General features: G+C 36.9%; 5 protein-coding genes, 1 long non-coding RNA gene, 1 other non-coding gene and 1 pseudogene across 8 annotated transcripts; 2 read left to right on the plus strand and 6 right to left on the minus strand.

Annotated features, from left to right (window-relative positions):
• On the minus strand, positions 1–442 carry LOC146948715 (uncharacterized). The gene has a single exon (XM_085744912.1). The coding sequence runs from the start codon at positions 440–442 to the stop codon at positions 197–199; it is 246 nt and encodes an 81-aa protein (XP_085601038.1). The 3' UTR covers positions 1–196.
• LOC146948714 (uncharacterized) lies at positions 1–6,460 on the minus strand. The gene is made up of 2 exons (XM_085744911.1): positions 5,662–6,460; positions 1–3,221 (listed from the first exon to the last, which is right to left on the minus strand). Exon 1 carries the CDS (start codon positions 6,378–6,380, stop codon positions 5,679–5,681), a length of 702 nt encoding a protein of 233 aa, XP_085601037.1. The 5' UTR covers positions 6,381–6,460; the 3' UTR covers positions 1–3,221; positions 5,662–5,678.
• A 258-nt stretch (positions 6,461–6,718) lies between these two features.
• TRNAS-GCU (transfer RNA serine (anticodon GCU)) lies at positions 6,719–6,803 on the plus strand. The gene has a single exon. It is a non-coding gene; the product is annotated as a tRNA-Ser (tRNA).
• Positions 6,804–8,541: 1,738 nt separating this feature from the next.
• Positions 8,542–9,132, minus strand: LOC146948717 (uncharacterized). Its single transcript, XM_085748421.1, has one exon. The coding sequence runs from the start codon at positions 9,130–9,132 to the stop codon at positions 8,542–8,544; it is 591 nt and encodes a 196-aa protein (XP_085604547.1).
• A 1,382-nt stretch (positions 9,133–10,514) lies between these two features.
• LOC146948718 (uncharacterized) lies at positions 10,515–12,193 on the minus strand. The gene is made up of 3 exons (XR_015025351.1): positions 11,784–12,193; positions 11,552–11,661; positions 10,515–10,714 (listed from the first exon to the last, which is right to left on the minus strand). It is a non-coding gene; the product is annotated as an uncharacterized LOC146948718 (long non-coding RNA).
• A 412-nt stretch (positions 12,194–12,605) lies between these two features.
• Positions 12,606–13,208, minus strand: LOC146948719 (uncharacterized). The gene has a single exon (XM_085748422.1). It carries the CDS (start codon positions 13,206–13,208, stop codon positions 12,606–12,608), a length of 603 nt encoding a protein of 200 aa, XP_085604548.1.
• Positions 13,209–14,335: 1,127 nt separating this feature from the next.
• Positions 14,336–16,189, plus strand: LOC146948720 (uncharacterized). The gene has a single exon (XM_085748423.1). It carries the CDS (start codon positions 14,336–14,338, stop codon positions 16,187–16,189), a length of 1,854 nt encoding a protein of 617 aa, XP_085604549.1.
• Positions 16,190–22,165: 5,976 nt separating this feature from the next.
• Positions 22,166–24,403, minus strand: LOC146948721 (AAA-ATPase At4g25835 pseudogene; annotated as a pseudogene). Its single transcript, XR_015026955.1, has one exon. The product of XR_015026955.1 is annotated as an AAA-ATPase At4g25835 pseudogene (transcript).
• Positions 24,404–27,294: the final 2,891 nt, after the last annotated feature.

Below are 27,294 nucleotides of genomic sequence, written 5' to 3' on the forward strand. Positions count from 1 at the left end.
TTACTACCAATCCAATTCCATTTATAAATATATTACATGATATATAATTAAAAACCAAATGAATAAAAGAATTTAAGACCCCCAGACCAATAATTTACTTAGAATTGTTTAACTAATTTTGCAATATCCTCTCTACACTCACAATAAGATAAATTATTTACAAACAGCCTGAGCCATATATGATACAAACTTGATTCTAACTCTGAGTTGCTTGTGATTGAGGACTCATTGTAGAAGGAGAGGGTTCTCCTTCAGGAGGAAAATCAGAGAGATAAGCCAACATCCGACGAATACTCACGGAACGCGCCGGCTTGAAACTGTTTGATCTCTTGATGTTCTTGGAGAATATGTTTGATGAATTTGAAAGGATAAGGTACACCAAAGCTTGGACTAGGACGAACATAGCCACCTTCAATAACATGTCACATAAGCTACTATCCATCTTTTGATCAAAATTTGTGCTAACAAATAATATATGCCCTGCAAAGATTACTTGAATCTATGTGTGCAACTGCAAGCAAGCTACAATAATAAAGTTTTTGGATGATGAAATGAATATTGTTGAATTGAAAGAATATGCACGGAGAAGTTCTATTTATAGTTGTTTATAGATAGATGGAAGGACTTTTTCTTTAAGGAAGATAGATGGAAGGACATGTTGGACCATACTTTAGAAAAGTAGAGAATTATTATTGCATGAAGCTTTGACTTGTTAATTTCACGTTGGAAATTAATGTTGGGAATGAGGTGGAAGTTTTCATTGTTATCCAGAAGACTAATAAAAAATGTACACGTGTTAAGGGTGTCGTGGTCCTTAAAATGCAAATTTAATTTTCTAACGGAAAAAAATGAATGAACGAGGTGGATTGCTTGTTGAATTGACCCATTATAAGAAGTTAGACTTAGAGGGAACTTTCCTAAGGGAGTACTTATAATTGTTGGTCAATTTGGTGTCACGGAATTGGGGGTGCTGACTCATCGTATTAATCCACTTGGCCTCATTGTGTGCCTAAAGATTATTGAATTGAATTGGGTTATAAAAAAAAAAAAAATTATTGAATTGATTTATGCTCAATGCAAATGACATTTCTACCTTGCTTAGCCATCGGATGACAAAAGAAAACTTGTTCTTACGTGTGACAGTGACAACAATAATAACCTACTCATCAAAGGGGTCAAGTGCCTCATATATAAGTGTACATATGATAAAAATTTGTAAAGATATTTGATGCGTTGAAACACAAGTAAAAATTCATCATACTTTAATGGAGAGGATCTCAACTCGCCTTAATGTGTGTGAATTTAATTGTTAACATCTTCTCTCAAAAAAGAAAAAAAATCTTAAAATGATTTTTTTTTTGAAAGAACATCTTGAAAGAATTAAAAGTATAAATAAGTAATTGAGTTGTAATACTTTTTATTTTTACATATATACTCCAATTTAGAGAGTTGACCAACGGCTTTAGGGCAGCCAGTTATAGGTTGTTAACGGTCTACAAATAATTAAACCATAAAGTCGATGGTAGAAGATGTATTGTAATTATTTAGCCATCATTCATGTATAGCACAAACAAATTTTAAGATTGTTCGATGAAAGGTGAAGACTGAGTCAAGAATATGACTTGTGAAAGACGACCATAAAATATGAAACAAGCAATTATGTACTATTCAATTCTACTTATCTTTTTTTCAACAACAAAAAGAAATTCTACTTATCTTTTTCCCTCAAAAAAGTATTATAACCAGATAAGATAGATAGGTATATCACAATATGAGGTCCGTATTAGCCAAGAAGTATATTGATTGAAAGAAACTTATAACGTGAAGTGTACTACACGAGTCGAGTTCCATCTGAATGATTGGTAGTGTTTCTAATTCCATCTGAATGATTGGTAGTGTTTCTAATAACGACCATAAAAGCAATACGTGTCATACAATGCTGAAGTTGGCAGCTAGGTTCTAAAATGAACCATTTTGGCTGGATGGAAACGTGTTTATTAGGAAATAAGTTACTTAAAATGATTTATGGGGACATCAATTCATGGCACAAAGTTTGTTCTCAGGTAGAGTGACCCATTGAAAGATCTAAGAATTTCTGCAACTTCCAAATAAGGAGTCCGCAAAAAAAAATTGGGACTTGTAGAAACTAGAAAGGCATTGGTGATATTTAATAAAATAGAATGATAAAAAAAAAATATAATAGTGTAAATTGGGGCAAAAGTGGAACCAAATAAAACAACTATTTCTCAATCATTTAGTTTTTGAACAAGCGTTCCCTCATTTAGTTATTTTATGGTGTTTGAAAAAATGAATAAAATGAGACCAGCTATAAAATTAAGTCAACGAATTATTCTATCTCACTCTACCCAATTTGAAGGGAAGATAAATGGTGGCAACCAATGGAATTGAGTGAAATGGATGCCACCTGCTTTCCAATGCATTCCGTCGATTTTTTAAATATCTAAATTACACACTATCATATCATTCTATTCCAGTTCAGTTCGCTCTATTATGATGCATACTGTTAATCCAAACATGTCTCATTAGAGCCTCAGACAAATGAAATCAAACAACCAAAGACATTTTAAGGATTTCCCAGAAAACACCATCCACCCAAAACTGTTGAAGTATCAAAGTTAATCATAATCATCTGGTGCCCAAAAGTTGAGGTCCAGTTAAGTAGTAGTACTCAATGCTATGATATAGATACGATAATCAAAACACAACTCAGACCAAAAATATATATTTGAATGCTCTTCCACGTTACACAGCAACACTCAGATGATACAATCCCTCAAAAATCTCATGCCCAAACTACAGGCTACAGCCATGTTGGCATGCAATAATAACATCTAATGTAATGCAAAAAAACCGTGAACGAAATGTTTCAATGGATAAAATCCACTTCAGCAATACAGACATAATAAACGAGAGCTGAATACTACAATGATTTTATTGACTAAGATAGAGAGGAATTTGGTTTAAGAGAATCCAGTTTCAAGGACCAACATACAGAGAGTGGAGAGGGGGGCAAGAAATGCACGATACTTATGCATTCCATCAGTTTATTGTATTTATGGCTATAGCACTACAACTAGCTAGTTGGAGTTCCCCAAAAAAGAAGGGAAAAACAGAAGAACCATATTCGTCGGTGTAGATTTACACTTGATTAGACGATCTATGGTGATACAACTTCAATATTCTTTTAGTACACTATATACCTGCAGTCGAATATCAGAACAAATCATATTAGTTCACATGCAAAAGAAGGGATATTTTCAGAATAGAATATAGATGACTAGTGACTAGTAAAAGTGACAGTAGTGGAGTAGGCATGGTGCTGACTATTATGCAGCAAATAGAAAATAGCCATACTTGCTGAACCAAATAACTTAATATAACATAACAATGACAGAGTCACGGACTAATGCGTGTTACATATTTTATTATATCTACTAGAATTGGTGGTCTCCTCCCCTTCTCCAACCTAATTTTTATTTTAACAAAAAGCAAATTCCACCAAACAATGAAACAGAAAATTTTACAATCATTTTTAACATTGCAGATGTTCAGTTTTGGCAATCTTGAATCATGCAATAATCACTCAGATTTCTTAACGTTTTGGCTTGAATGAAATGCATATGATCCACAACAAAATAATGATAACAAGGGTTTTGACATGTACAAATATATGCAAGCTGTGATAACACTACAAAACAAATATACTCATGAAAAACTAGTCAACCCCATGTTTCAACAGTTGCCTTTTTCCTCATCTTTGTTTTCTATGAAATTCGTTCTTAAGCCACAAACTTAAAAGGTACTTAGTTCACGGTGCACTAGAGAGAGAACTTTCTATATTGGTCTATTAGGTTCATACAAGGGGAGGGATTTATTGAGATACATCTTATGTGATTGAGTTGAGGGAAAGGATTTTAATGAAGGGAAATGCTAATTTACATTTTAAACTCTTATAACATTTCATGTGACATATAATTTGGTTAAAAAGGAGTTCAGTTAAAAGTGAGTTGAAAGTGAAGTGATCTATATTTGTATACATGTTTGGATTAAAATGGTTTTAAAATTTCTCTTCTCTAACATAGAGACGAAGAGATTTTACTCTTGTGCAACACCAGAGTATGATTGAAGACTAACAAGGATGAAATCAAATCCCATTGTTTCATTTGCAAGTTGTGTTGTCAAATGAAAACATTGCAACAATTTTTGTTTTAGAAATATTTTGTTATACCTTATTTGAAGTTTAATTTGCAATATCTTTTTTCTCCCTGTATCAACTTTCAACGCTGAAGTAGATTTTTGTTGGACTATCAAAAGTTATTGGAATCCAAAATGGTGTCATGACATATAGGCACAAAGGGGTAGCTGATTCCTTTTGTTAAAAGTAAACGCTGAGAGTACATCACACATTTTTAATGGAAAATCAATTCAACAAGAAGTGAAAAACCACACATAGTTGCTTAGATCTGAATCAATTCTAGGATGTTGAATCAAATTCAAAACCAAAAGTCAAATGTCATCATAGCTAAGGAAAATTTATTTTGACCTCTTGGGCATACGTTTCTTTCTCTCCAATGTTGGATAAACAGCTTATAGCACAAGCGCTTACATACAAGCTTGCATAAGCTATTTTTATAGCAAAAAGATAAAATAACGTTAAATTGGTCTCATACTGCTATAAGTTGTTTTTATAAGATATATTGGAGAACTTATGAAAATAAGTTGAAAAAAGCTTATGAAAATTGTCATAAGTTGTTCTCATAAATTTTTGCAAGCAGTCTCACAAAACTTATGTCAGCAGATAAGTTCAAATAAGTCAATCCAAACAGGCCCTATGTTTATAAACACATTTTCCTTCCCACAAGCTAAACTTAATGAAGAGGGATATGCTTCCCTCCCATCCACATCAAAATGTTGAACTCAACTAAACAAACCTTAAAAGAATTGTCAATTTGTCATGTACTCAAGAGAATGCGGAAGCAAGAAATTCAAAAATTACTCTAAAATCCCAAGATCACTTCCATGAACAAGTTCAATAGAAGCACAAAAAGCCATTCAAGAATCTACCTGCCTAAACATCAACAAGATCAACTAACAAAACGAAAAAAACAACATCAAAATCTAATTTTATTATTTATAATTATCTTACAAGTACAAGCATCCACCATCCTGACTAATCATCTTTGTCGGAAAACCTATTAGGCAGACAAGCTGAATTCTCTCCAACTAACCAAACATTTTCCATATGGAAGAATAAAGATCAAACTCTTGACCGCTTATTTAAGATGCTCGAGTATATTACCACCACTCAGATCAAGAATTTAAAGCAGAATATTTCAAGCTAAGGTAAAGAATTTTCCAAATACTACAAGTAGACATGAAGAATTTCATGGACTATGGAATCAACAAGCAATCCCTACTATTTCCATATATCTAGGAACAGTTAACGAATCAGTCTCCAAAAATCAATATCTAAGATACAGATACATACACAGTTAGCACTCTTCAAGGACCAATATTCTAGATTCACAAATCACAGTTCAATGCAATGTTGAATGATTCCACAAACTCAGAAACAGGTGTTGGCTACATGGATCAAATGACGCTATAACGTTCTATCATGAAACAAATCATAAAACATACCGCAAAGAATCCCAGCATTAAGATTCTTCTCCATCTACACCACCACCACCGCCGCCAAGTTCACTAGCATCATCACTATTCTCACCACCACCAGAATCATTAGAATGAAGCAGAGCATGACGTGAAGCAATGTGATTCAGAGTAATCCTCAATCCATAAAAATCATCCTCAGACAACTCCGACAAGCGCATCACCATCTCCCTCATCACATCTCCACCATTAACATCATCTTCCTCATCATTCACATCCTCTTCATCCTCCACAATTCCGCACCGACAAAGAGGACAAGAAGCTCGAATCCGAAGCCACGGAGTAATACAATCCGCATGATAAAGATGATCACAAGGAAGCTGTTTCGCTTCCTCGTCAACGGAAACCGTTTCTTTACAAACGGCGCATATAACGACGCCGTTTGAGGGATCGAGTAAGGTAAGAAGCGTTTGTGTGACGGTTACTGTAGGGATTGTTGTTTCGGTGCGGGATTTAGCGGGAGGTGTGAGTAGTAAAAGCGCGTCTTGGAAAACAACGTCGAAGAAAGATGAAGAATCGGCGTCGTTTTGGGAAAAAGGTGAGTCCATGAGTTCGAGGAAATGAGTATCGCAATGGGGGCAGAGCAGAGGAGAGGGGGTGTGAGAAGTAGTTAAAGAAACACTCATGTCACATTCGTGGCACCAGTATGTTTTTAGTTCGGGTTCCGCCACCGAGATCGCCGTCGTCATGGTGGTGGGCGGTGGAGTTAGTTGGAGTTGAATTGATTTTTTATTTGAGTGTTTGTTATGCGTCAGATGTGGTGACTAGTGAGTGTATAAAATGGAAAGTGGGGGGTTAAGAGAGAGAGATTAAGTGGGACCCACACGCACCCAACCTCTTCACCTCACATCAGTGGGTGGTTTGTTTCTGTGTCGTTTTTTTTTTTGTTTCGTTTCATTTGGTACTTTCTGCAGCTACCCTGCAACCGCAATGAAAGAGAGAGAGAACGCAACATTAACTACTTCTCTAATTTTTATTTTCAGATCTTGATAATAAATATTATTTAATTGAAACTTAATACATCAAAGTCGCTTTGGCCGAGTGGTTAAGGCGTGTGCCTGCTAAGTACATGGGGTTTCCCCGCGAGAGTTCGAATCTCCTCTCAGGCGACGTTTTATTCTTTTTTGTTCTCTTTTACGTTACGAGTATCATGTTCCAAGAGAATGGATTTCTTTCTTTTTCTTAAAACTAAAAGTTGATAATGCTTTTATGGACTGCAAAAGCTCGATCTGTCAATTTTATTTTTATTTTTATGTCAAACCGTATTTAAATACAATAATCTATGTTCCTTTTAAAAAACAAAATACAACGATCTATGCTAAAAAGTCAGGAAAAATTAATTAAATCAAACATTATTCCCTTTTTTTTTTTTTGACAATTTTAGACTTGGTAGTTAATTTAGTTTGATTTAATGGAGAGCAAAAATGAATAAAACGAAAGTATTCCAAGATAAATTATATATTTTTCATGTGTTTATTTCTTTTAAAAATACAAAATTTATTTTTTAAAAGTTTTTTTACGGCCTTCAAAAGCTTTTCAATGATTTGTTTTTTTTTTATGTCAAACCTTATTTAATTACAATGACTTGTGCAGAGAAGTCAGGGATAATTCATCAAATCAAATACGACGGTGTATTCAACATTTCTTCTTCAAAAATTCATCAAATCAAATAAACAAAAAATGGACAGGTTCAGTGCACGTATATTAGTGTATTTATTTTAAGGTTTGACAAAGTACTTAATATGTCTGAAAATAAAATTTCTGTCTGCAAATAATTACGGATACCACAATTCGTTCCTGAATTCATCGAATCTTGTTCAATTTCTTCAAGATGCGAGTGTGAGATTTTCATTTCTTTTTTTGAATAAACTAAGCGAAACTATATTAAAGAGACAACAAGTAGTTCCTCAAACACAAGCCATGTTGGGGAAAACTGAAAAGTGAATGTTATACAACAATTAGGCTACAAACTAGGCTGATAAGAAGTAAAAAAAAAGTTATACAATAGCCTGAAAACAACATAATGAGTTTAGCCTCTAAAAGGGATAGTCGAAATCGAACATAATGTAGTGCGCTTTCAACCACCAATACGTTTGGATTTTAACCTTTTTTGCAAGCGATACAAGTCGATCCATCTAATTGTGAAAAATTCTCCTGTTACGGTCTTTCAATATAACAAATAAAACCGAAATCCAAATAATGGTAAAAGATGTCCTAGAGTTTTTGGAGAAACCTTCAAGACCACTAAACTGATTTGAGTGAGAAATAATATCGCCATGAAAAACTGTATCAATTCCTAGCCAATTCGAAACCAAAAGCCACAAGCAACCGTAGTAGTCTCACTTAAAAAAACATGTGATCCCTGTCCTCTAACCCACCACAAAGGGTTGCACAAGAAGCTTGAGAAACGTCGAACACATTTCTCCTACGCAGATTATCCTTTGTAGCTAGTCTATTCAGGAAGAGACGTCAGACAAAGATATTCACCTTCAAATGATCAAAATCTTCAGTGAGGTTACTGTCAACCGCTGTTATGTAAGAATAAGCATATTTCACAGTGTAACCGTGAGATGGGTGGAGCTCGAAAAGACCTCGCTAACAGAACTTCATCAAGCCATGGATCCTCCCAAAACAGAGTGGACCGCCCCTCCCCCACCTTCCTAATTATATTGTCATCCGACCACCTAGCATCTGTAATCCCCACCCTCGATCTAATTTGGTTCAAATTATGCCACCAAATTGATCCATCTCCCACACCAAACCGCACTAAATTCTACAAACTCTCAATCTCCTCCAACACCCTCCAGACCCATTTCCCAAGTAAAGAAATATTAAACTCCATCAACCTCTTCACACCCAGACCTCCATTCTCCCTTTGTAAACAAATTGTATCCCATTTAATCCAAGACAATTTCCTAAAATCCTCACCCCCTCAAAGAAATTACTGAAAATAGAATCAAGGGAAGAAATAATACATGAGGGAGCTTTGAATAAGAAAATCAAATAAACCAGAATGGAGGACATAACAGACTTAAGCAAGACTAGCCGACCACCCAAAGATAAATTTTTACGCTTCCACCCAGATAATCGATTGTGAATCCTATCAACCAACGGATACCAAAACTGCAACTTTTGAGGATCCCCACCAATAGGCAGCCCCAAATAGAGGAAGGGTAGACGACCATGCTTACAATTCATGACCAAGGCCGCCTCATGAAGCCAAGAATCATTTACATTAACACTAAATAACATACTTTTGTGGAAATTAACTTTCAAGCCGGAGATAGCTTCAAATAAAAATAATACCGCCTTCATGGCTCTAACATTAGCCAAAGTCTTTACCCCCACAAGCAAGGTATCTTCCGTGAACTGAAGATGAGAGACCGACACTGCTGTCCGCGGTCCAACACCATACGGAGAAAACAACCCATTAGCAACCATCGTTGACATCATCACATTAAGGCCCTCTAACAATAAAAGAAACAAAAACGGGGAAATGGGATCCCCTTGACGAAGGCCTCTCTCAAAACAAAACTCATTTGTCGAACTCCCATTAACCAACTACGACGTCATTGTCGTCGTGACACACTCCAATATCCATGTGCGCCACAACCGCGAAAAATTCATTTTAATCATCACCTCATCAAGGTAATCCCAATCCACATAATCCTACGCCTTCTCAAAATCCAGCTTAAATAGAAGTAATTCTTTCTTGGCTTTCTTCGCATCATCAACAATCTCATTTGCTATCAATATACCATCCAAAATTTACCTATCCTTAATAAAAGCAGACTGAGAAGCAAACACAACATTTCCAACAACATTTCTCAATTTGTTAGCCAACACTTTGGAAAGAATTTTATAGACACTACTCACCAAAGAGATTGGATGGAAATCAACCACCAGCTTTGGGCTCTCGACCTTTGGAATCATAGCAATAAAAGTAGAATTAAGCCCTTTAGTTAGCTAACCATTGCGGTGAAATTCAGCAAAAAAATTCATCAAATCAACCTTCAAAACATCCTAAAACTCTTTAAAAAATCCCAAATTAATTCCATCCAGTCCAGGACACTTATAGCTATCACAGTCCCAAATTGCTGCTTTAATCTCTTCTAAAAGAAAGGGTTTAATGAAATCAACCCCCTCCGCTAAAGGCAAAGATTTAAATAGCAAACCTCTTATGTCAGGCCTAAATTACGACATCCTCTTAAAATGATTTTGGAAGTGTTGATAAACAGTTTATCGCACCCCTTCCACGCCTTCAATCTGAACCCCATCAACCATCAAAGAAATTATGGAATTCGACCACCTTCGAGAAGACATGATACTGTGAAATTTTTTAGAATTTGTGTCACCTTCCTTTAGATAGTTAACTCTTGATTTCTGCCACTACATACTAGCTTGTAATTTGGAAAAAGCCATAATATCGACCGATAAAAGATGCAACTCGGCCACCTCCTCTTCTAAAATGCGATTCTCCCCCAAGTCATCCAAGACTACCAACCAATCTTTTGCAATTCGAATTTTACTATCAATGTTAAGAGTATGATTCAGATACTAACTTTTCAAGCTCCCCTTTAACATCTTAATCTTTTCTTTCAGAATAAAACCACTCCAACCCTTGCACCTGAAAAGACTGCCACTTTCCTTTAACAAAATCGGCATACCCTTGAATATCCGCCCAACATTTTAACATACTATGCGGTTTCAGCCCCCAATTCTCCTCGTCAATGGTTGAAAGAATATGAAAATGATCTGAAAAACTTCGTGGAAGAGCCGTGTAACGCCCCGGATTTTGGTCCAAGACATTACGCCTAAATCATTTTCTTTTTCTGAAAAACACTACAATTTATTTATTTCATAAATAATGTATATTCTAGCAAATCCTATACAAAATTCTTTACATAATTTAATAAAAATTCTTAAACTAAAAGTCCTTCAAAATTACTTCTAAAATTACAATTTAATCAAAAACCCAATTTTTGTCCCCGCGTACGCTTTGATCATATATCATCTTTGGTACCTACAATATTATATTAATGTAAGGGTCAATTTCCTTATCCAAATTGGTTCATACTCAAAGCACCAGAAACAATGTCATAAAATAGATAATATCAAAACTTATCAATCAAAAAGAATTAAGAAAATACATTCAAGTCATATGCTTCAAAGTAAGGTTCACACACATCTTATTTGCAATAAAATAGTTTTAAGTCAATAATCAATCACATGTATACAACAGACTCTATGCAATTATGCGTAAGATGCATGCTCTTATAACTATATGATCCGGATATAATTCCCGTCACTAAGGCATCCACACAGAATATAATTGCAATTCCCGCCACACAGGCACCACACAGATGCATATGCCATGCATGATTATGAAAGTGCAGACTAAAACCCGCCACTAAGGCACCACACAAAATATAATTATAACCCGCCACTAAGGCACCACACAGATATATAATATTAACCCGCCACTAAGGCAATTACAGTCAAATATTAATGCATCATCAAACACACAACCAACAGTCAATCATTTCACAAACTCACATTTTCATCTTTCTCTTTTCTTTAATTCATCAAAAATCTATCATTTCTTTTCCAACATCACAAAAACATATAAAGCATAATAATATAAAATATATCAATTCACACCACATAATCATACAGAACCTTCATATAAAACATAATTAAGAATAATCACTCATAATTAATAATAATCACTTTTAAAAAGGATTAATTTTGCCATGAAAATACGTTTTAATTATTTTTCTTTTTAAAAGACAAGAATTGCTACATCTACTTAATAACACAGCCTAGCACTTAGTATGGACGTATGGGAAAAAGCCCTTACCTTATGGTGCTTTTCCTTTGAAAGACGTCCCTAAGATTAATTCTGAACAAAACGCACGAGCCTGTCCTAAGATTGATTCCGACCAAACGCACGAGCGAGTCTTTGAAGTGCTACATGAATATAGACATACAATTGGAGCGGTTGGTAACAATAAGCCAAATCTTCAAATGAGAAGAGGACTTAATAATAGAATATGAACGAGAATGGAAAAGGGACAACACCATGACTTTACCTTAAGATTTTATACACAGACGAAGTTGTTGAATGAGCAAGGGTTACGCGATGATGAGAAAGTGGCGTGACGGTTTTCTTTTGTGAAGGCTAGAAAATTATTGTCTCTTGACCTTACGTTGAAATGGCTTGAGCAGTAAGAAGGGTTTTATTTTACTCAAATGAATTCGTCAAGAGGCCACTGAATAAGGGAGTAGTAGTATCACCGTGAAAGATAAAGGGATAGAGAGATCATGCACTTTGGTTTGGGTCAAAAGGAATCAATAACCACTTTCCCATGTAGCCGAGTTATAAGAAAGGAGGGGAAAATCAATTAGGCACGGTTCTCTCAAAGCCAATTGCACGTGGATACTCATGGATAGGTATTAGTGGAATGATTCAAAGAAGCAACTAAGTGAAGGCCAATAGCAATAAAAATGAATGGAGAAATAATAGGAACTGATTTTAGTTTACTACCAAAAAAAATAGGCTTAGTGGAGTTGCATAAGTAATGGCTCTAAATTCTTTTTTTTTTTGGTTATAATTATTTCCAGTAAAATAATTAGACTCAAAATTCAATAATTCAAAATAAATTATAAGGCAAAGGACGTAAAATGACTAAGTAGAAAATTATCCCATTATAGTGACATCAATGTGATCAATCAAAATAGATAAATTAATTACTAATAGAGTGTTACAATTTCTTAAATTCTTTGCAATAAAATAAGTTGTTGAATAAATTATAAATCTAGAAAAATACTATGATCGATAAAAATATCGGGATGTTACAAGCCGTTTGGATACAATTAGGAAAAAGAGTAACATAGGCTTCTGATAATAAAAATCAATCAAGCCGGCTCATCGATAAACCATCTCCTCTAAACCAAGTAAAGTTGTGACCACATAAAGGTAAGTCTATAAGAAAATTACCATCAATGAAGATATTAAAAGGTGCAAAATCATCACTACTGCTGGACACCGATCGACTTCTTTTTTCCTGACTAAAACGAACGACATTGAAATCACCAAGAACACACCAAGCAGCCGCACTATGCATCTGAATCAAACCTCTTAGCACATTCCGCAAATCCTGGCGCCTCTTATTATCACAAGGGGCGTACACTTTGGCTAAACAACACTTCTCATTATTCTTTATGAACTTCCCTTTAACTATCAAACAATTAGCGATGTTCACATTCATCCACACATTCACCACACTAGTATCCCAAAGCGTAAGAATGCCTTCTGACGCACCAACTGAAGATTTAAAGGAACAGGCTACCGAATCAGAACCCCACAAGGAACGACATAAAACATCATCCACCACCTTCAACTTAGTTTCTTGAATACACATCACTCCGGGCCTCCTCTCCGCAATTAACCTCTGAATCTCCCTCCTCTTCTCCACCGCACCTAGTCCCCGGATATTAAAAGAAATAATCTTCATTGCAACCCCCCTCACCTGACACCCCCACCCGGCTCCTTCACACTCTAATCACCCCCCACCTTCCTCGCCTCCTTCACCCTCACCTCCCCACCCGCTCCCGAACCTCCACGCAGCTAGATTAAGATTCGTTCATGGCTTTGCTTGATCTTGGTTTTGTTGATTGATAATTATGAGTTTTGTTTTAAACAACTTTACTCTTTTAATTTTTTTCTGGGTTCAGTGTTGATGAATGTATGAAGATGGTGACGAAGAAGAAGAGAATGAGGGATGAAGATGTAGAAAGTTGAAAAAAAAATCTGGTGGTGGTGGTGCATGATTAGATATAGTAAACATGGATGATCTAATTGTTGTATTTTGACTATTTTCAGAAGAAAAAAAAATCAAACAATTTAAACTAAACAACTTAATGAGGTCTATGGTGAACCACATAACATGTTGGTCCACTTTAGACATTTGATGTTAAAATTAATGGAACGAGAATAGTTCGACTAACGGAGACATTTTGAGGGACCAAAACATAGTTTTATTAGTTATGAAACCAATATTGAAAACTAGAAATTAATTAGGGGATCAATAGACAAAATAAGCCTATTTAATTTGTAGCAAAAGCACCCATTATATGTTGTGTTTTTCAGCAAAAGCAAGATTTAATTGGTTAATTAGAGTTTCGTGAGTCATTTCTTCGTGATCAAATCTCTCGTCGTAACGTTCATATTTATATACGATTATAATTTTTATATTATTTTCTCTCTCTTTAGTTTTACATCCACACTTATTCTTATACCATGTTGATATATGTCTATCTATTGTTGTAAATTTTTAACATATTTCAAACGTTTCAAATCATTTGTGTCCCATATTTGAATTGAGAAATATAAAAAATATTTTAATAAAAAATTATTATCATATTATTAATTATAATGTTTGCCTTGGTTGTGTAAACATTTTTTTAATTCCAAATTTTCTAACCGCCTTTTGACCACGTTTCATCTTTATTTCATGTTAAGTTTTTTTTCGTTCCTAATAAATTGAATGTTAAGGGCGAGGCTTATGGTTTTGTGAGGTTTTCCAATGTACGTGATGTTGACAAGCTTTTACGTGCGGTGAATAATGTACACTTTGGGCACATGCGTGTAATAGCGTCTTTAGCGCGATTCCATAAGACTAATCAGAAGGCGTTAGTGGATGTGGGGGAGGGGAAGGCCATGAATGTTGGTGAGAAGGTAGGAAAGGTGGGGAATGTGTCTGTGGTGAGCAATGACGTAGGTAAGGGTGTTAAGATAGGGAATGCGGTAGCTGGGGCTGAGAAGGAGGTAGCGGTGAGGAAGGAAAACATAGGGCCTGTTCTTGAAAAGGTGCAGATGTTTGATGACGGGGAGGCTGTAGTGAGTACGGTTTTGAGGGAGGAAGAGGAGCGTACGTGCGTTAATGTGACTGTAGGTGATAGGTCAGGTCAGCAGCAGGCCCATAAGAGTAATACGGCAAACCAACAACATAAAAAGTTGGTCAGAATGTACCGCTCGATGGATAGAGATTTGAAGTGGGCTAGGAAAGGGCTGATTGGTACCGTAATGAATGGGGAGGCGATACCGGTAATTCAGAGAAGAGTGGAGGATGCTGGTTTTAGTGACGTTGATATTATTCCGTTGGGGGCGGACAAAGTTTTCCTTCATAGCGTGTCAGAAGTGGACATTATGCAAATAGTGGTTGAAGCGAAGCAATTCTTTGATCTTTTATTTTCAAATATTGTGCGATGGGATAAAGAGGTGGTGCCTTTTCAGAGAGGAGCGTGGTTACGAGTGTACGGGGTGCCGGTGCATGCTTGGAGTGAAACTTGTTTCAAGCTTTGTGTGTTAGATTGTGGGCGTTACCTTCGTACAGATGGTTGTACCTTGAATAGAGAAAGATTCGATTATGCCAGGGTGTTGGTTGCGACGTCATCTTTGGATATTGTGAATGTGACTGATACGATTTTAATTGATGGGGTCGAAGTTGAAATTAAGATGTGTGAGGAATGGGCTTTCAATTTGGGTGACGACGCTTGTTTGGCTGATGTGGATGAGGGGTCGAATTGCTCTAATGATGATGTGCAACATGACCTTCAGAGGGATTCGGACGCGGTTAATAACGTGGATATCTTGGTTGATAATCTAGTAAAGGATTTGGTAGTGGCTGAGAATAATATCTTGCCAAACCAAGCCGACGATGCGACGGTGGAACGTGTCTCCTCTGAACGCGAGGTGGGTGGGGGTGCCTCGGGGTATGCTCCTTCTGCCGTCTCTGGAAGTGAAGGACATCACAAACAGACTCCCGAGCTTTGCTTGAATGAGTCAGCTGGGGGTGCGGACGATGGAGTCCGGTTGTTTTCCAAGAATCGAAGTATTCGTCAGTCTTCGTGCCCTCCGGGAGGTAATCGTTCAACCACTTCGTCGGGACCTTGGAGTATGGAATGGCTTCAATCACACAAGACTGGAGAGGTGGGTGGTGTGCCTTTGGTTAGTCCGGAGAAAGAGAAGTCTTTGGCGCTTCTAGCTGACAGGCCAGGAGAAGTGGACGAAGGTCAGAGTCGCAAAAAAGTAGGAGGTGTGCTTAATCATAATGTTCATTGCCTTAAAAAGGTGGCTCGTTTGTCTGGGAATGATCGTTCAGAGGTGCTGAAAATTATTCGGAAACAAGAACGCAAACGCCAAAGGGAACTCTGTTTGCAACAGGCGTTGGAGGGGGTTCCTCAAGGGATGCTAGATGGAAATTCTTCTTCTTCGTCTGTCAATACTGATTGGCAACATTGGGTGGTGATGCGTGGTAATGAGGCGGTGGCGATTGATGACGTTAGGGGAATAGGTAGAGACATTGGTCTGGATTTTCCTGGGGCCATTCATAACAGATTTGACGTGTTAAATGGAGAAGGTAAAGCTGTGAATTCAGGGGCGGTTATGGGGAAAGAGGATGGTGACGCCTCGGCTAGGACGGGGAGGACGTAGGTGTGTTTTGGGTAGTGTGTGGGGCGGGTGGGTTAGGGTAATGAAGCTGATATCTTGGAATATTAGGGGGTTGGGAGGTGTAGAAAAGCGAAGAGAAGTGCGGTTGTTGGTAGGGGAAAAATTACCGTGGATTGTGTGTTTGCAGGAAACAAAATTATCAGTTTTTGATTCTTCTTTTGTGGCGTCCTTATGGGGTAACTCTTCTTTCAATTTCTCATTTCGACCTTCTGAGGGAGCATCGGGGGGCTTGTTGATTATGTGGGATAACAAGGAGGTGGAAGTGTGGTCTTCTGTCAGCAGTCAACACTTTTTATTGATTCATGGTAAATTTGTTAAGTCAAATGAAGATTTTTATTTGTTCAATGTGTATGCGCCGTGTGGTCTTCGTGAAAAAGAGGCGTTGTGGGTATCCTTATCGGAGCAGTTGATGTTGTTAAGGGGTAAGCGAGTGTGTGTGTGTGGTGATTTTAATGCTGTTCGGAGTGCGGAGGAAAGACGCTCTGTTAGGGGAGAATATGCGTTAAATGATCATGCGGGGTTTAATTCTTTTATTGAGGATAATGTGTTGCTTGATTTACCGCTTTTTGGACGGATTTTCACGTGGTTTAAAGGAGATGGTAGATCCATGAGTCGCATTGACAGGTTTCTGTTGTCTGAGGAGTGGTGTTTTCATTGGCCTAATTGTGTTCAAACAGCGCTTTTGCGGGGTCTCTCTGATCATTGTCCTCTTGTTTTATCGGTGGATGAGGAGAATTGGGGACCCCGACCTATGCGTATGTTGAAGTGTTGGCAAGATGTCCCGGGTTACAAACAGTTTGTGTCGGATAAATGGAAGTCGTTACAAGTTGATGGTTGGGGAGGGTTTGTTCTCCGTGAAAAATTAAAGAGGATAAAAGAAGCGCTGAAAGAGTGGCACGTTACTCATTCAAAGAATTTGCCTGAGAGAATTAAGTCTCTAAAGGAAAGACAAGCAGAGTTGGATGGTAAAGGGGGGCTGGAGGCTTTGTCGGCCTCTGAAATAGACGAATTGCATGTTATTTCCTCTGATATTCACTCGTTGTCTCGGGCAAACACTAGTATCGCTTGGCAACAATCTCGGTTACAATGGCTTCGAGATGGGGACGCGAATTCTAAATATTTTCACTCCGTTCTGTTGGGTCGGCGGCGCCAGAATCATTTGCATTCCATTGTTGTTGATGGGGCGGTGGTGGAGGGAGTGCATCCCGTTCGCCAAGCAGTTTTTTCACATTTTTCACATTTTGCGAATCATTTCAAGAGAGGTAGGACGGAAAGAATAACACTGCATAATCTGAGGTTTAAGACTCTGTGCTATACGGAGGGTGGGGGCTTAACTAGACCTTTTTCAGAAGAAGAGGTAAAGGCGGCAGTGTGGGATTGTGACAGTTTTAAAAGTCCAGGTCCGGATGGGGTGCACTTGGGTTTCTTTAAGGACTTTTGGATTGACATGAAACATGATATTATGCGGTTTATGGCGGAATTTCATCGAAATGGGAAGTTGTCAAGAGGTATTAATTCAACTTTTATTGCTCTTATTCCTAAGAGGGACAATCCTCAGAATTTGAACGATTATCGACCCATTTCGTTGGTGGGAAGTATTTATAAAATTTTGGCGAAGGTTCTTGCTAATAGATTGCGACTTGTGATCGGTTCTGTGGTTGCTGAAGAGCAGTCAGCTTTTGTTCATAATAGACAGATTTTAGATGGGATTCTTATTGCAAATGAGGTGGTGGATGAGGCATATAGATTTAAAAAGGAATTACTGATGTTTAAGGTTGATTTCGAAAAAGCGTATGATTCAGTCGACTGGGGGTATCTGGACGCGGTGATGGAAAGGATGTCTTTCCCCGTCCTGTGGAGAAAGTGGATTAAGGAATGCGTTTCGACTGCAACAGCCTCGGTCTTAGTTAATGGCAGCCCGACTGATGAGTTTTCGTTGGAGAGGGGGCTGCGCCAAGGAGACCCTCTATCCCCTTTTCTTTTTCTGTTAGCTGCGGAGGGATTGAACATTATTATGAAGTCGGTGGTTGAAAGAAATATTTTTGTAGGTTATAAAGTTGGGGCGGCTTCCTCTGTGTCAGTTACTCATCTTCAGTTTGCCGACGACACTCTGCTTATTGGAACGAAGAGTTGGGCGAATGTTCGGGCGCTGCGAGCAGTTTTGGTTTTGTTTGAGGCTATGTCCGGTTTGAAAGTAAATTTTAACAAGAGCATGTTGGTCGGGGTTAACGTTTCTGATTCCTGGCTGAATGAGGCTTCCTCTGTCCTTCGCTGTCGAGTGGGAAAAGTGCCGTTTGTGTATTTGGGTCTTTCTATCGGGGGTGATCCGCGTCGATTGATTTTTTGGGAACCTCTTCTGCGTAGCATTAAATCGAGACTGGCTGGGTTTAATAGTAGATTTTTATCATTTGGTGGCCGGTTAGTTCTTCTAAAGTCTGTCTTGACCTCTCTACCTGTCTATGCTCTTTCTTTCTTCAAGGCTCCGTCAGGTATAATTTCTTCCCTTGACTCTATTTTTACTAATTTTTTTTGGGGGGGTTGTGAGGATCATAGGAAAGTATCTTGGGTCAGTTGGACCACTATTTGTTCACGGAGGGAGGTTGGAGGGTTGGGGGTGCGGAGGTTGCGGGAGTTTAATGAGGCGTTGTTAGGAAAATGGTGTTGGCGGTTATTGGGGGAGAGGAGTAGTTTATGGTATAGGGTTTTGGTGGCGAGATACGGTGAGGAGGATGGGAGGTTGGAGGTTGGGGGCCGGAGTGGTTCTTCTTGGTGGCGAGAGATCGCTAATATTAGGGATGGGTTAGGTGGTGTCGGTGGTGGGTGGTTTCAGGAGGGTGTGTCTCGCTTGGTGGGAGATGGGGCAGATACCTTATTTTGGCATGATACTTGGTTAGGTGGTGTGCCGTTTTGTGTGCGCTTTCGGCGCCTGTTTGAGCTTGCGGTTGATAAATCTACCACGGTTGCGTACATGTTTTCTAGTGGGTGGGAGGTTGGAGGAGCGGGTTGGTGTTGGAGAAGGAGGTTGTGGGTGTGGGAGGAGGAAATGTTAGGGGAGTGTATTACTTTACTTCGTAATGTTTCTTTGCAGTTTGGTGTGAAAGATACTTGGAGATGGCATATGGATCTCTCTGCAGGTTATACTGTTCGAAGTGCTTATCAGCTATTGACTACTCAGGATAGCCCTCAGGTGGAAGGTGCAGATGCTCTAGTTTGGCATAAACATGTTCCGCTTAAGGTCTCAATTTTTGCTTGGAGGTTGGTTAAGAATAGGTTGCCTACACGGGCAAACTTGGTGCATCGTGGTATCCTTTCCCACGCGGTTGCAGGTTGTTTGCTTGGGTGTGGTGATACAGAGACGTCTCAGCATTTATTCATCTCTTGTGGATTCTATGGTATTTTGTGGTCTCAGGTTCGGTCTTGGCTTGGTGTCTCAGGTCCTGACCCCATTAATGTCTCAGATCATTTCTATCAGTTTACTCATTCAGCAGGTGGCGGACGAGCAAAGTGCTCTTTTATGCAGCTGGTTTGGTTGCTTTGTGCGTGGATCATTTGGAATGACCGTAATCAAAGGTTGTTTAACAATATAGGTAGTTCCATTGATCAGTTGTTGGATAAAGTAAAGCGGTATTCACTTTGGTGGCTAAAAGCTAACAATGTAGTTTTCGTTTTTGGTTTTCACTTGTGGTGGTCAAGTCCTTTGGCTTGTTTAGGACTTGGCTAACTTTTGCTTGACATTGCATTTTTGTAATTATTTGGGGCCTCCTTGGTACACCTTGTGCTGGGGAGTACTCATGGTTTGTTAATATAAAAGTTCCATTTTTGATTGTTCAAAAAAAAAGTTTTTTTTTTTTTTTTTGAGGAATTTCATGTTAAGTATTGCTTATGTCTATTTTTACAATATATATAATACGTGAATTTGAAAGCCAAAGGTTAAGCAACGAACACATCCTACTTAGTGCATGGCAATGCTGATTATCTCTTCTAATTTGTTTGATCTTAATTAAATTCACATTTTGAGCTCTTATATTAATTTGATGAGCCAATCAGCTCACAAATCAAACCATGATAATTGTTGCAATTTATTTATTGGCTATAAATAAAGAAATATGGTTGATAATAAAAAAAAAAAATACATGAAAAGTGACTATATTTTAAGTTATCTAGAGTGTTAATTAAACTATTGTTGCCGATAACAAGGATGGCATATCAACACCCAACAAAAAGACACACAATCAGACCAACTGCCCAACATTCCATTAGAAAATAAAACCAATCCAACCACTTTATCATCATATCCTCATCACTAGCCACTTGTACTATACCATTAAGTTGTTTGTGTCTTTGTTCCCATTTACTACTCCCTTTGCAACCACTCTCACAACAACTAGGCACCAATCATTTCAATATTGAACTCGGGTGTTTATTGCAAGCAAAATGGGAAAATCATTGCTTTCACTTCATGTCACTAAATCTTGTTATTTTGTGTTGGTGTTATATATAAAGTTTGAAATTCTAGTTTCAAGTCAGTTGACAGGACAATTAAAGAATTTTTGAGAAATGTCTTGAAATTACACACTCGAAGTTCAGATATGAGTCTAATTTGATATACGAACTCCAAGTAACATCCTCGAAGATAACAAGTACAACGCTTGAAAGAGCTGGCTCATAAAACATTCGAAAACTTGAGCTTTTTTATATTCAAAATAACTACCTCTTCGAAAGTGTACAAGAAAAGTCTAAAAGTTGGTTAATGCAACTGTAAATTTGTCAAAAAAGTTGTCATAAGTTAGAAATTGAAGATTAAGGGAGACTTGCATAAGAAGCTTCAGGTTAGTTAAGAGACACATGACATGTATGCAACAAAGAGAGTAGTTCCTTTCTTTTGTATACACGGCCAAAGAAAATGGGAATAAAAGACCCCTGTCCGAAACCCAAACCAAGCTAAGAGAAAATCCAAGGCAAAGAAGAAGCTCAAAGAACATATACAGCCTCATAACACCCTACATCTGCATTGATACACAATAGTGCAAGAAACCACTACAATTAAAATAAGCAGGCCTAGACTTTTGAGCAACGATAATGAACATTATTACTTATGCATGCCTCTTTTTATGATTGTAAGATTTTCTAAGGATCAAAATACATTCAGTCATGTATTAAATTAATTTTTTTTTTTGAAATAAGTCATGTATTGGATTAATATATCTTTTAAATTTTTCCTATTTTTATTTATTTAAAACTTGAATTGATTTCAACGTAAAAACAAGATTGGTATTCGTGAACCTAGAAAAAAGCTACAAATTTCCAAAATCAAATAATCGTACGTGTAACAATATTAAACAAACATGTGATATAAATTAAGGTGTCAAAATCACTTTATCAAAAGTTCTACTTTAATTCCCTCAAAAAAAAAAAAGTTCTACTTTAATTAGAAAATAAGTACTCACTATTGCATCATTTAATAAGTTCGATGAATTATCTATTTTCTCACAATATATTTTGATAAATATTTTATATATAATATTTTGTATAAAATTATTCTCCTCCATTTTCAATGTTTAGCTTTTATCCCCTCATGTGAATAGATAGACAAACAAATTGGCACATTGTCTCAGGCCAATTTTGCTTAGATAGTTAAAACATCTTCAAGAACAGGTTGGAGGAATAACATTCATTCTTTGACAATATTATTTGGTCATTTCTTTTTCCATTGCATGAGTTTCCCGTGTGTTTTATTTGAATTTTAAAATCTGAAATATTTTAACGTGTTTTTAAGATTTTTATGAAATGTTTATGCCGTTCAGATTATATAATCCGAACAAAATAGGACGCACGATAAATCAATAGAATGGGAAAAGGAGTCATATTATTTATGCAACTTAGTTCAATGTGTTTATTCATACTTCGATTTGATATAGAGTAATTTTGTCATAAATAAGAAATGAATGAGGTCATGCATCAGAGAAGAGTTACTTGTTGCCTTGTTCACTAACTACAAATACTCAAATATGGTTGGTGTCAATGAATCTAAGGATCATTAACAAATAAACCATAGAGAGTAAAAAAAAAACTAAACGAAAACAAATCATGCACTAATATGCTTTACAAAATAATAGAACACGAAACCCACAAGTCATAACCCATTTGCATTGAATTGATTTTCTCTCCTAAAATACACATCATCTTCCAGAGTCAGATTTGGTTAACGACCTCAACCTCACAAAAAACTTAACCTTCTTATCTAAATTAGTGGACCCATGTTGCTGCTCTTTCCTCTTCTTCCCACTCAAAGAGTCCCAATTCTCCGGCGAACCCATCAAAAGCACACTCTCTGGTGATCTCAATCCGATCGTTGCCAACTCCTCATTATCCGTCTGATCAGCAGACGCTGCAACAATAACAACCCTACTTTGCATAAGAGACAAAACCTCCCTCATTGCCACATCAACATCCCTTCTATTCCTCAACAAAATCTCCCCCACATGCGCCGGTGTAAGGGACCCACCCGCACGAATACACCCTTCAATTGCCTCAAACATCACGTGTGACTCCACCCCAAGGTAGTTCTTTGCCAACTCCCTAAACGCATGGACCCCACACGTGCTTAAACTCACGTGCACGTCCATGCGTCCACACCTAACTAATGCTGGATCAACACTATCCCTATGATTAGTTGTAAAAACTACTAACCTCTCTTCTCCACAACAAGACCATAGCCCATCTGTAAAATTCAGAAGCCCCGAAAGTGTGACCCGACTACTCTCATCACAACCCGAACCAGAAAACGATGTTGTTTTATGTTTCTTAGACTTAGACAACGACTTTGCACCATTTTTCTTCGACATTCTATCTGCGGTTAAATCCACAGAACAATCAATATCTTCAATAACGATAATTGAACGATTCGTTGTTTGGATCAAAAGCGAACGAAGCTCAGAGTTATCAGAAACCTTCGTAAGTTCCAAATCATAAACATCATAACATAGAAAATTTGCCATTGCAGCAATGAGACTTGATTTACCCGACCCAGGTGGGCCATGAAGCAAGTAACCACGTTTCCAAGCCCGGCCGACCCGATGATAAAACTCTTTACCCGAAGCAAAAGCTGTTAAATCATCTTTGATTTGTTTTTTCAAATCGGGTTCAAGTGCTAGCGTTTCAAAAGTAGAAGGATGACGAAACGGAACCGAAACCCAACCCGATTCAAACGAACCGGTTCCGTTATTATTCGTGAAAAGCCTCCGTTCACGTGAGACACGCTCAAACTCCTCGGCACGTGAGGTGACATGAGAGAGATACGCGGAGAGAAGCCCGTGACGGTGACGCTTCGGGAAACGGAGCGTGAAGCTACGTTTTTCTTCTACAGAATCCTGCATGGTGTCTACATGGTGTGTCCATGAGAGACGGTGGTTGTTGAACGTGTCGTGGACGGTGTGGTTTGGTGCAACGGCGAACGAGATGCGGTTGGAGGAAGGAGAGCGTGAGAGTGTGAGACGGCGACATGCGGTGGCGGAGGAGTGGTTGACGGCGTTGAGGTAGAGATGGACGTGGCGGTAGAGGTCATTGAGTTCGACGCCGCAGTAACCGTTGAATTCGGGGATTTCGAAGTAGGAATATGGAGAAAGAAGATCTTGAAGTGATTCGTATAGTGAATGAAGCACTGAGAGAAGTTGTGTTGGAAGTACGTTTTGGAGCACTGTTAGTAACCCTAACAATGACCACATTTGTGACAATATCTCCATTTTGTGGTGTTTTTTTTTGTGTGTGTTGTTGTGAATGATTCAATAGGATGAGAATGTTTCTTTTTGAGGTTGTTATATATATACGTTGTATAAAAGAATGAACATGGTTTGGTAAAGGTTAATGTTTTGTGTTTTGAGGAAGAAAAAAAAGCATTAAATAAACATCATATTGTTGAGGAGGTTAAAGTTAAAGGTAAAGATGATTAAACAACAGACCACTTTGCTTTTTGCTTTTGCTTTGTTCGTTTGCAGATATGGTTGAGTGTTTGTTCATGGCCTTAGCACAGAATTATTTGCATGCTTGGTATAGAATCGTGTGTTACACACCTTAAGACATGCATTACCTTAGTAAAGAATCTTAGAAAATGTGAATTTATGTTTGCCAAAGGTTCTTTCTTCCTTTCTGTTCCTGGTTTTCTACTTTGGAAGTGTAAGCAACTAAGCATCCACTTAGTATGTGAATATGTGAATGTGTGAAGTGTTATCCTTATGAGAAATGATATTTTGACAACCACTTTTTGACAACTTTTTGACAACTTTCTCTCTCATACTCACATGATGTTATCCTCTCTCTTCCTTTTTCTCTCTCCATTGTTTTTGACCAATAAGAAGTGGGAAAAACAAAGTTGTCAGCAAAGTTGTCATCAAATGGATGTCAAAATATCATTACTCTATCCTTATAGTCCTTGAATCTATTAAAATTGAAGAAACATCTTCAATTGCTGCTTTAGACTCATTTTGGATCCTCAAATGTATATTTTGTTACTTAAATGTGTTTTTGTTAGTCAATTTAGTCCATAAAATTACAAACAAAAGATATGTATTTGCAATTTTGATACATTCAAAGAGTATAATGACAGCGCCTCATAGATCCGGATATCAAAGTGTGTTTAATCACCTTGGAATTAATTACACGAAGGGAGTCCATGTCTTTCTTTGTGACTTAGAAACCAAAATCAATGCAAAATGCTTGTTTTTGCCAACGCTTCGGTTTCAACCTTCATCAATTGAAGCTTTTGTTTTTGGATAAACAACTAGTTTGGTCCTTTGGTGTGTGAGACATTATCACTATAGTCTTACAAACAAATTCTCAAGTGTCTCTTTTGTTAGTAATTTTATTTTATAGACTAAGGGTGCGTTTGTTTCAGCTTTAAAAAAAATAGATTTTGTGTCAAAAGAATCTAGAGTTTTTTTTTAGAGATTTTAAAAAAAATCTGAAGTTATTTGTGTTTGCCTACTATCCATAAAAATCCATTTTTTAAAAAAAATAAGTTCTAACATGCACATGTGTTATCTCCTTGTTGTTGAAAAAAAATAGATTTTGAGAAAAGCTAATCCTAATAGCTTTTCATTTTAGGGTCAAAATAGATTTTTTTGATAAAATGATTTTTCTAAAAATCCTAAACAAACACTTAAAAATGAAAAAAGTGATTTTTTTTTTGAAAAAAATCTGAAACAAACGAACCCTAAATGGATCATCGAAAAATACATTTTAGAACTAGACTAACTAATTAAAGAGGCATTTGAGGAAGAAAAAAAAAACTAACAAAAGACACATTTAGTTTTTATTTTTTATTTTGATACATTCAAAATTATTGTGACAAAGCACCACATTTAGCGATCAAAATGACTGTTTACCCGTTTGCTTTTTTCCCATCTTTTGTTTTTTCTGATTTTTTTTTCTTTTGTATATTGTATGTTGTGTGGTGTATTTACTTGTTTTGGTATGAATTAAATTTTAGGGACATTCATAGCAAGTTAGTAACACATTCTTTCCAACACATTCACTTCAATTGATTGAAATTCAAATTGGTCTTACTAAATTGTCCAGGTCTCACAAAAATTTGATCCATATGAACTTAAACCACTAGGAAAATATTGTGTTGAAAAAGTATTAAAGAGTTTATTGCTAACATTTCCCTTTCTCAAATTCAACCTAGTTATACAAGCATCTTGATCTTCTGAGTTGTAAATAACGCCCATAAGGCCATATAATTTCACAATGCACATGTGGTATAACTAGCTTTAGTAAAAGGTTATCAAGGGATAATAGTAGCATCAATGCCAACACATGGTGTAAGGGTTGATGGTATGGTGGGCATGCAGGGGATCTTGTGTAGTGGAATCTGCTTTCGTACTTTCTTGACAATTCACACTTTATTCTTTACCTTCTTTTTTTCTTGTAATTTGCGCATTCATAAGTCAGAGAATGTTCTTTTGTATTATTATAGTAACTCATCAGTCATTCATCATGAGTACTGACTGAGTGGGATATGATAATGAGGGGATGATGATTATTTACTCCTGATTATTTTCATGTTTTACTGCACCATGTTGGTTGAAATTGGTACAAATGAACCCATTGAATATTTTTTTTGCTTTAGCATTTATTCATGTTTATTTTATTTATCTTCATCTTTGTACCTTAGGGTGATACTGCTTCAGAAAATAATGAGGTTAGACTTCAATGCATAAATATGTAATAATTGATTCTACTTTATAAAAAAAAAAATGCCTATATACAAACTTTGTGCTGATTTGGTTTTGCAATTCTACGTATGCATCAAACTTTTTCAATTCATTATTTTAGGCTTTTACTTATTGGTATGCATAGTGGTGGGAGATGGCCTATGATAATGTGATATATAGATCTTAAAGTAATGGAGATGCATGGTGGTATTCTTTCTTGTGAATTACATTTCTTTTATATCTTTTACATGCTTGTGCTTTTGTAACAAAGTTTAATTTATGCTTTACAGAAATTTGTCTAAATTTCCTTTTACTAAAGCAATGCAATTTGTACCATCAGATTATAATCTTGTGGTGTTGTGATATCATTCTTATCTAATCTTTCTTGCCCCTTCAATGGTTTTAGGTATCCACTCATAAAAATGGTTGATATTTTGAGAAAGGGAACATGTAAAAGAGAAAATAAAAGGCGGAGAAAAAGAAAAAGAGGCATGTGTATGGGCATCAAAAGCCACGAATATGTAGGATGGACAAAGAATTCAGTGTAGGTCAGCCTTGAGAGAAAGCTAAGCTTAAATTGGGGTATCAAGAATAAAGCCAAAAAAAAGGGTTCTTATTATATGGAATGTCAATGATCTAAGGGATCATATTCCATCTATGCATTATGTTTTATTGCAAAATTGGTTCATCATGAGAATGGATCAGTGCGTTATGCAGAGCAGTATTTCTCTAGAAATTATAAATCAAGCAGCAATTAACATGTACTCAAATTAGAGATTGTACTTCACATATTTAGTGTATAAGTATAAGCTTAGTTATTATGTCGTGACTATGACCAACTATTAGAATGTCATCTAATTATGCATTAATATTAAA

Source organism: Medicago sativa, chromosome 2 (genome assembly GCF_051527215.1).
Source record: "Medicago sativa cultivar Bolivia chromosome 2, Bolivia_mono, whole genome shotgun sequence".
In the NCBI taxonomy this organism is placed as follows: domain Eukaryota; kingdom Viridiplantae; phylum Streptophyta; class Magnoliopsida; order Fabales; family Fabaceae; genus Medicago; species Medicago sativa.